Raw genomic sequence first — 9,535 nt, 5'->3', positions numbered from 1 at the left:
AGGGGAGATAGAAACATTGATGAGAATCATTGATAGGCTGCCTCCTGCATGCCCCCAACTGGGGATCCAGTCGGCAATCTGGGCATGTGCCCATGACCAGAATCAAAGTCTGGATTCTAGTCTGCAGCCTCACGCTCTATCCACTGAGCAAAACCAGCTAACCATTGTCCTTTTTTAAAGCCCCATCGCTGCCTTTTTTTCTTTCCTGGCTTAAAAAAATTATTAATCTAAGATATCATGTAGGGGTATTGTTGGGAGTCCTCAGTAAACAAGCGAAACATTCCCCCATCAATTCTTACTGAAAATTTAGGAAACAAAAAAAGCACAGTTGTAGTTTAGTTCACACAAGAAAATATTTTTGAGCACTTATTGCGAGCATATAGGTAGGGGTAAAAGGTGAAGGACTGCAGTTTACAATTTACAATATGCATTCACTACCACCCTCTATGAGATATCTTAATTTTAAAGAAGAAAGGTTTGGAGCATGTAAGTAACTTAGCCACGATTTACACTGCTAGCAGGTGGCAGAACCCGGGTCGGTGTGAAAACCCAGATTTACCTATGACTTGGTGAACAGCTGGCTACAAAGGGCCACGAGAACAGACTCGGTGGTCAAGAGCAGGAATACATTTCTCAGCTCTTGCACCACCGTTTCGGCTTCCCAGGACACTTCGTGCAAGGAAACACCCCTTCAGAACCTACTTGCCCTGGGAATCCTACCGTCCATACCCCAGGCGTTGGTGTGGTCCACTGAGTGACCAGGAGCTACTGTCAGGGGCGTCGACATGCAGGGACGACATCCCCGGGAAGCAAGTTTCTTGGTTCAACAGGTCTCTGCACGGCCCTGCAACCCCTAGGTGCGCATCCCACTCCAGCCAGGCCTGTGTGCCCACCCCGCACACCCCCGCAAACGGCTTAACCCCCTCGCCTGGTTCAGCCCTCGCAGTCGGTTCTCCGGAGGCTCCAGTCCTGGCTCCTTTGGGGGCCGGAAGTGAAACGCATTCTTTTTTTTTTTTTTTTTGTATCCTGAGAGCCCAGCTGCTCCTGCAGACCAGACTTTTGACAGTCCTCCCAGCGCCTGCACTCCCCTGGCATGGTCCCTAGGGGGCGCCCGAGCCCGGTCGGCAGAGGAGGATGCTCTGAGCCGGCGGGAGCCGGTCCCACCCTCTCTCACAGCCGCTGTGGCGGAAGTCTCTCTAGCCACGTGACGTCTCGATGGTCAAGTGGGCGGAGCCAGGAGGAAGATGGCGGCGCCCGCGGCTGCAGCGGAGCCTCAAGCTTCCGGGGGTCCCCGGCCCCCTGTGTGTCTGTTGGTGTTGGGAATGGCGGGGTCTGGGAAAACCACCTTCGTACAGGTGAGCTACAGGGCGCGGGCGGCGGTGGAAGGCCAGGAAAAGGGAGGGGAGGTGGCTTTCGGGGCTCCTTGGCGAGACCTCCTGGCACCGTAGCCTGGGTGACTTCAGGCTCCCTGAGTGCATCCCTGGTACCGCGTACCACGTGGTACTGCAGCTGTCCTGCCGACAACATTGCTGACTTGAAGGCCGAGGCTTACAAGTAACTGGAGACCAATAGAGTATCGAGTGCTACCACACAGGCTTTTGGTATAGATGGTTAAAGAATTACGTATTTCTTGTGCGCTTATCCTATTTCATGTGTGAACAAAAAAGGGGTGTTGTAATTGTAACCGAAAGTTAACCTCACAGGGTGATTGGGTCATAAATTAGTTTTTAGTTGAATTTATTGGGGGGTGCAGTTGGTTAATAAAGTTACATAAATTTCAGGTGTACAGTTCTCCAGTACATCATCTGTATGTTGTATTGTGTTCTCTACCCCAAGTCAAGTCTCCTTCACCGTTCATCCCCCCTTTACCCTCTTCTACCAACCCCAACCCTTGTTCCCCTCTGGCAATCACCGTGCTGTGTCTGTGCCTGTGAGTTTTGTTTTTTGCTTAATCTCTTCACCTTTTCCACCCAGCACTGCAGCCCCACCTCTCCGCTGACAGTTGTCAGTCTGTTCTCTATGAGCCTGCTCCTGTTTTGTTTATTTTGTTCAATAGATTCCACATATGAATGAGATAATATGGATAATAAATTCTTAACTGGGCAGGTCTTGATGGGCAGTCACACCCCAGGCATATAACTTCTTTGGTACAAGGTTTATATTTGCTCTAAGTAAATCCTGTTCCTTTTTCTTTCTTTCTTCCTTCCTTCCTTCCTTCCTTCCTTCCTTCCTTCCTTCCTTCCTTCCTTCCTCCCTTCCTTCCCTTCCTTCCCTTCCTTCCTTCCCCTCCTTCCTTCCCCTCCTTCCTTCCCCTCCTTCCTTCCCTTCCTTCCTTCCTTCCCTTCCTTCCTTCCCTTCCTTCCTTCCCTTCCTTCCTTCCCTTCCTTCCTTCCCTTCCTTCCTTCCTTTCCTTCCTTCCTTCCTTTCCTTCCTTCCTTTCCTTCCTTCCTTTCCTTCTTCCTTTCCTTCTTCCTTTCCTTTCCTTCCTTCCTTCCTTCCTTCCTTCCTTCCTTCCTTCCTTCCTTCCTTCCTTCCTTCCTTTCTTTCTTTCTTTCTTTCTTTCTTTCTTTCTTTTTCTTTCTTTCTTTCTTTCGTGGTTTGCATCTAGGTTAACTCACCTTTGAAAATGCCTCTTTTTCAAGAGAGCACATAATCTTACTATCCACTTCCCACCTTTCTCCCAATTTATGTAATCTTCCTTACGTTATCTCCTTAATTCCAAATGAATAAATAAAAGAAACTAAAACTTTCATTCTTCGGAGCATTTGCGATCTTGCTGCCTGGTTATTATCATTTTGAGTGAAATAGGCAGTGGGGATGCAGTGAAAATGAGGTTGACAAGGTTTTGCTCTCATGGGACTACTGGTTTATTGGAGGTGATAGGATAAAAACCCCCACACAAAGCAAGTATTATAAATAAGAGAAAGCTCTGATAAATGGGTAATAAAGAAAGGTTGCATTTCAAATGAGAGTTGAATGTTGGAGGGGACTGTTTCAGATAGAGGGAAGTGGCCTTTGTCCTCTCATCATGCCCTCTTTGTCTATCCGGCACCTCACTTCTGTGCAGAGGCTCACAGGACATCTGCATAGCCAAGGCGCTCCGCCTTACGTGATCAATCTCGACCCCGCTGTGCATGAAGTTCCCTTTCCTGCCAATATTGGTGAGTAAACTACTGTTTTGTTTAAAGTTTCTTTGAATGGAAACCCTCCAACCTGCCAGTTCTCAATGCTTTCATTTTTTTCTAAACAACCTCCTTTCATTTCCCATGGATTTGCTAGAATCCCTGAACAGGCTTCTGCCTTAGTCACATTCTCTCTTTGTTTACTCCTTTCCCTTTGTTTCCTTTCTACTCAGTGTTTTTTCTCCTTTCTGACCCTGAGGTATCAGGCTAATGTTTGGGAAAATGAAGTGGCTTCTCACTTCTATACCCTAAACTCTTCAGCAGGCTCTGATACAATATATACACCTTTTTATTTAGTTTCTTTTCCCAAAGTTTAGTTAGAGTATAAGGGTTCTTGTGTGGGTTCTTGCTTCTACTTCCAAAGTTACATGGAAAATGTGCATAGGTATGCATATGTGCATTGTTTTGGGGAGAGGTTCTCAGTTATTGTAATAGGAATCTGACTATAAAAACATAAGAATGAATGTGGTCCAGGGTCATGATTCTTGATAGGATCTAGGCTTCCTGATCTAGGCTATCACTGTGATAATCTTATCTCTTCTTAATCCTCTTAAGATGCTTATAACCCAAACCAGCTAATAAAGGAAGGCCTTATATTAAGAAGCAGAGATTGTGTTCTGGTTAGTGTAGCTCAGTTACTTGAGCAGTATCCTCTCACGGAAGGTTGTTGATTATATATATGGCAAAGAATTTGGGGAAGAAAATCACCCATCATCTCACTTAAAGAATGTGATTCTAATAGTTGATGGGGTTGAAGCATCCATCTTATATAAAAACTGCTGTTTGAAATTTTAACCCTGGTATTTGGCTTCTGTAAATACTTGTTGCTTAAGTAATAAGGAAAATAAGACTACTCCCACTTCAGAGAGGCCATTAAACCTTCTCTGGACGAAATTATCAGTGCTGGCGCCAGGCCAGGCCTTTGGTTGAGGTCTCAAGGCCCCAGCCCATAGGGGCTCTTTAAGAACTTGCAAAGGGGGTCGGAAACACCCCATATTTGGGAGACAAAGAAGTAAAAACATATAAATAGGGAAAATTCCTCCATGTTGTGGCCCAGAATTTGAGAGAAATTTTCCTCTGGACCCACACACAATAAATGTAACTCCATCTCTCTTAAGTATTGCTTGGTTCTTCTCCAGTTTTCTGTAACAGGGTAGGTTTATAGACTGATAGGTTTATTTAGATATTACTGGATAAATTAATTCCTTTTTATTTTTAAAATATATTTTATTAATTTTTTTTACAGAGAGGAAGGGAGAGGGATAGAGAGTTAGAAACATCGATGAGAGAGAAACACCAACCAGCTGCCTCCTGCACCGCCCCCTACCAGGGATGTGCCCGCAACCCATGTACATGCTCTTGACTGGAATAGAACCTGGGACCTTTCATTCCAAAAACCAATGCTCTATCCACTGAGCCAAACCAGTTTTCGGTTAATTCCTTTTTTACAACCATGTCTGCAGTACCTTTGTTATCAGTAGCTGTTAATAAGAAATAAACATTTATTTCTTGATTTAGCTACCTTTTTCTATGCATATGTTTACTGACAAGGTATTTAAGTGCGTAAAACTTATCTCCCTATCTCAGAACATCTCAACCGTAGCTTGAGAACTTGTAACGTAATATTGTCCATGGGTTACTTGACAGTTCTCCTTTGTGAGGACAGAAACCATTGTGAAGCTGGTAGAAGAGAATGCTGACGAGAGAATACTGAAAGGCTAGTTTTAGTTTCTTGCTGATAAAGTATGGAACACCTTCTGCCCTTCTATTCTTTTCCTCACAATTTTGCTTCTTTTTCTATCACAGTTCAATGATCTTGGCTTAAAAATTACAAAACAGATTTGAAAAGTAACTCATGCATAGAGGAAAACTTATTTTTTTCCTCAGAGGAAGCAGAGATGACTTGAGAGACCTCTTGGTTTAGGATATTATTGGTAGAGAAGCTCAAGCTATAGTTTCTTACCTAGTATGAGTTAAATTCTAATTAATTTTTCATCCCCTTTCCCCAGATATTCGTGACACTGTGAAGTATAAAGAAGTCATGAAACAGTATCCTTTTTACATCTCCTTCGGTGTTGACTCATCTATGGCTAGTTACCCTCTGTATATTTTGAAGGAAAGTTTTTGGGTTTCCTTGTGAAATATACTAGCAAAATCGTTTTGATTACTTTAAAGTCATTAATTGGGAAAATGAAAGATGAATCTGGAAAGAAGTATTGTAGGTGATTAGAAATATTCTTTGAACTTGTGATTTTTTTTTTTTTTTTTTTTAACCAAATTCCCAGACTGCGGGCTGTTGTAATTAGAGAGCAGAGATAACGAGAGGCTAGCTGGTAGCGTGCCTAGGACCCAGAAAGTAGTATTGTCTTGGAAGCTACATTCATTGGTCAGCACCTCTTCAAACTGGGGAACCCAGAAATGAGGAGGATCACCTCTTGCTTGGTACATAGCTGTGTGAAATGTGTACTTTCTCTCTAGGTAAGTCTAGGTAGAAAAACTAATTATAATCAGCAGCTGCTTGATTAGTGAGGATCGGAGCAAGGAGTGTTATATAGATGTCCTTAATAGCTAATGCTGGCAGGCTGTCACTGCCTGATGCATCTGTCTATTATGTTTTGGTCCCTTTAGTTTGTTCATTTTGCCTGGCCATCGGTAAAACAATAAAGAGATGAAGAAGACCCTGATGATGAATGTTTCCTATGAAGTTACAGCTGTGTGGTACATACTAAGTCAAGAATTAGCTTGCCAATATTCATTAATGGACCACTAATGTAATGTTTGTGTGAATGATATCCTGTGTATGAACTTTATCATCTGAATTCATCTATAAGCAATTTAAATCCTCAACTTAGTGTCTAGATATGGACTTGGACCCAACGGTGGCATAGTGACCTCACTCAATCTCTTTGCTACTAGATTTGATCAGGTATGTCTGTCTGTTTTCACTCAGATAGGCCTGACTGTGTAAAAACCTGTGGCTCTTAAATACCTTAGATTGATAGCGTTGGGAAAGAAGAGCAATTAACCTGGGATATAAATATAGGAAAGAGGCATTTTGATAGACAGAGAAGTAGGCTGTGAGAGGAAGATCAGTTTTATGAACACTTGACATTTAATATTTGGGACAGCCAGTAAAACAGAAATACATACAGGAGACTGTTTGTTTCTTGATTTATAACTGGCTTACAGTGTTACCCTGAGGATGGAGTAAAGGGAGGGGGGTAAGAAGAGGTGAGGTGGGCTAGCAGATATGGAACAGAAAAATAATGGGGCTTTTTAAACTTGTGACAAATAGTTATCATCATTTAGGTTTTCTCTGTTGCCTTCTGAGTTTTAAGAGTGCTTTGTAATCCATGTTTTGCCCTGACGTCACTCCATGAGACAGGCTATTAACATTTTGCGAAGCATCAGGAGAAGTGACTTGACAGTGACAGATCAAGTCTTCAGCTCTCAGACCCTGACCCTGTGCCCCAGGGTGCTGCATGGCTGCTGACATGGCTGTTTCTGTGGTTCAGTGAGTTCACTAGTTGGTGTCCTGAGATTGAGAACACAGAGATTCAGTAGTTGATGGTACCTATGAAGTGGGCCTATGAAGTGGGCCTGTGACTTTATGCTGAAATCGGCTCCAATTGTAATTGGCATCTTTTTCTTTTAGGTGATGAAATTTATTGAGAAGGCCCAGAACATGTCTAAGTAAGTAATTTCAGTTTAGTGCCTGTTTATTACTCTAGAGTAAACACGTTTCTAGGCTTTTTTGAAAAATTTTCGGTTAGCATTAAGTTTTGAAAGAGTTTAGATTAAGATGAAACTATTAGAAGTGAAAAAAAGATAGTCAAGAAAATCCTTAAGATGATAGATAGTGTAGAGCTAAATTTAGTGGTATCTATCCCCAACCATTTTAGTATATGCTCCTGGTTTCTTAGGAGATATTTTGAAACTATCTCTGTTTTCTCTTGGAAAACCATATTTGTTGGCATTAAAATCTCTGAAACATCTTTCTAACCCTTATTTAAATGAATATAGTATACATAAATCAGAGAGAATAATTGTTTTTTAATTTTAAAAGTATCAAAATATAAAATAAAATATTTGTTCATATTATTACCCACTGTTAACAGATTAACTGTTAATAGGTTTGCTTTTTAAAAAAGAACGATAATTATTTTTATAAAAAAGGATATATGACCCTTATAAAGAATTCAGCCTGGTTGGTGTGGTTCAGAGGTCATGCACCAGAAGGTCATGGTTTGATTCCCCATCAGGGCACATGCCCAGGTTGTGGGCTTGATCCCCAGGAGGGAGCATGCAGGAGGCAGTTGATCGATGATTCTCTCTCATCATTGATGTCTCTCCCTTTTACTTTCTCTCTGAAATCAATAAAAAAAATATATTTTAAAAAACAATTCAAACCATACATAATTTAAAAGGCGCATTTATGACCCACTAGAAATAACTATCATTACTATCAGTGACTATCATTTCATATGTTTCTATGCATATATACATAAGTAGAAGAATGGAGGGATAAGGTGTTTTGCAAAAATAGCATAATAAAAAGGTAGTTTTTAAAAATATCTTTTTTTGAGCCCTATCTGGTTTGGCTCAGTGTTTAGAGTGTCGGCCTGTGGACTAAAGTGTCCTGGGCACACTGGGACTAAAGAGTCTGGTCAAGGGCACATGCCCAGGTTGTGGGCTTGATCCCCAATAGGGGCAGGCAGGAGATAGCCAATCAGTGATTCTTTCTCATTGGTTTCTATCTCTCTCCCTCTCCCTTTCTCTCTGAAACCAATTAAAAAAAAAAAATAAAAAAAAAAAAATATATATATATATATATATATATATATATATATTTTTTTTTTTTTTTTTAATTGATTTTTTACAGAGAGGAAGGGAGAGAGACAGAGAGCTAGAAACGTCGATGAGAGAGAAACACCGACCAGCTGCCTCCTGCACACCCCCTACCGGGGATGTGCCTGCAACCAACGTACATGCCCCTGACCGGAATCGAACCTGGGACCTTTCAGTCTGCAGACCGATGCTCTACCACTGAGCCAAACCGGTTTCGGCCCAATAAAAATATATTTTTAAAAAATCTTTCTTAAGATATAAACTCACCTACCATAAAGTTCACTCCTTTAATTTATACAATTTAGTGGTGTTTAGTACTCATAAAATTGTGTATTGATTCCTACTATCTAATTTCAGAACATTTTTATTATCCCAAAAGAAACATCATACACATTAGCAATCTTTCTTTTCCCCCAGCTCCTATTGGCTGCACTATTACATTCCCACTAGCAGTGCATGAGGGTTCCAGTTTCTTTATATCCTTGTCAATATTTGTTATATCTTCATTTTTTATTATAACTGTCTTAGTGGGTGTGTGGGTGTGAGATGGTATTACATTCTGTGTGTTTTTTCTCCAACTTCTGAATTAAAATATATATATTTTTTGATTTTTTTACAGAGAGGAAGGGAGAGGGATAGAGAGTTAGAAATATCGATGAGAGAGAATCATCGATCAGCTGCCTCTTGCACACCCCCTACTGGGGATGTGCCCGCAACCAAGGTGCATGCCCTTGACCAGAATTGAACCCGGGACCTTTCAGTCCTCAGGCTGACGCTCTATCCACTGAGCCAAACCGGTTTCGGCAAGTGTAATACTTCTTTAATGGTCTTTCTCGACACAGATATGTCTTGATTGACACACCTGGGCAGATTGAAGTGTTCACCTGGTCAGCTTCTGGGACAATCATCACAGAGGCTCTGGTGAGTATTGTAGTTATTACTGAGAGCTAAACTGGATAAGTCTTTTTATTGCCTGGGATCTTATGTGGAAGGGAGTTGTAGAATCTCTGTAAAGTGGTTCTCTCTGGTTAAGAAGATAGGAAAAATTTGGGGACAGACCACGAGCCCTCTGGCTAAGGCTTTGATTATTTTGTGGCTTTAGGCATCCTCCTTTCCAACGATTGTCATTTATGTAATGGACACATCGAGAAGTACCAACCCAGTGACCTTCATGTCCAACATGCTCTATGCCTGCAGGTAACTGGTTATTGCTGGGATGACATTACATAAGGAATGGGGCCTCCTCTTCTTGGAGTCCTGAGTGCTTATCCCTAGATTTGTGCGCATTCAGGTTTGCCACTCAGTTTAGTGGTTGTGAGTTGGGGAGGGGTCAGAAGAGAAAAGAGGCACACAAGAAGGAAGATGAGAAGTTGGCATCATTGGTCAGCAACTTCTCATCTTCCTCCTTGCCTGCTACAGAAAGAAAGGTAGTGTGTGAATATGAATCTTTTTGTAGTGGCTCCCAGTTCACTGAAGTCCAAGTCTAAATAAAAGAGAGCTCCTTT

At 41.8% G+C, this 9,535-nt stretch overlaps 1 protein-coding gene across 3 annotated transcripts in view; it reads left to right on the top strand.

The window, feature by feature from the left end:
• The first annotated feature begins 1,207 nt into the window (after nt 1-1,207).
• Nucleotides 1,208-9,535, top strand: part of GPN1 (GPN-loop GTPase 1) — a 20,467-nt gene continuing 12,139 nt past the window's right edge. For all 3 annotated transcript variants that reach the window (XR_014796454.1, XR_014796455.1, XM_084900187.1), the window contains exons 1-7: nt 1,208-1,355; nt 3,068-3,161; nt 5,192-5,231; nt 6,042-6,108; nt 6,838-6,875; nt 8,873-8,951; nt 9,133-9,227. Coding sequence is in view for 1 of the 3 variants with exons in the window: in XM_084900187.1 (XP_084756313.1) it covers nt 1,245-1,355; nt 3,068-3,161; nt 5,192-5,231; nt 6,042-6,108; nt 6,838-6,875; nt 8,873-8,951; nt 9,133-9,227 (524 nt within the window). In the remaining 2 variants the exon portion in view is untranslated. The remainder of the gene's footprint in view (nt 1,356-3,067; nt 3,162-5,191; nt 5,232-6,041; nt 6,109-6,837; nt 6,876-8,872; nt 8,952-9,132; nt 9,228-9,535) is intronic.

This window comes from Pipistrellus hanaki (assembly GCF_964339955.1).
Source record: "Pipistrellus hanaki genome assembly, chromosome: 12".
Lineage (NCBI taxonomy): Eukaryota > Metazoa > Chordata > Mammalia > Chiroptera > Vespertilionidae > Pipistrellus > Pipistrellus hanaki.
The sequence above is the reverse complement of the archived record's forward strand: the minus strand, read 5'-3'. Positions and strand labels throughout refer to the sequence as shown.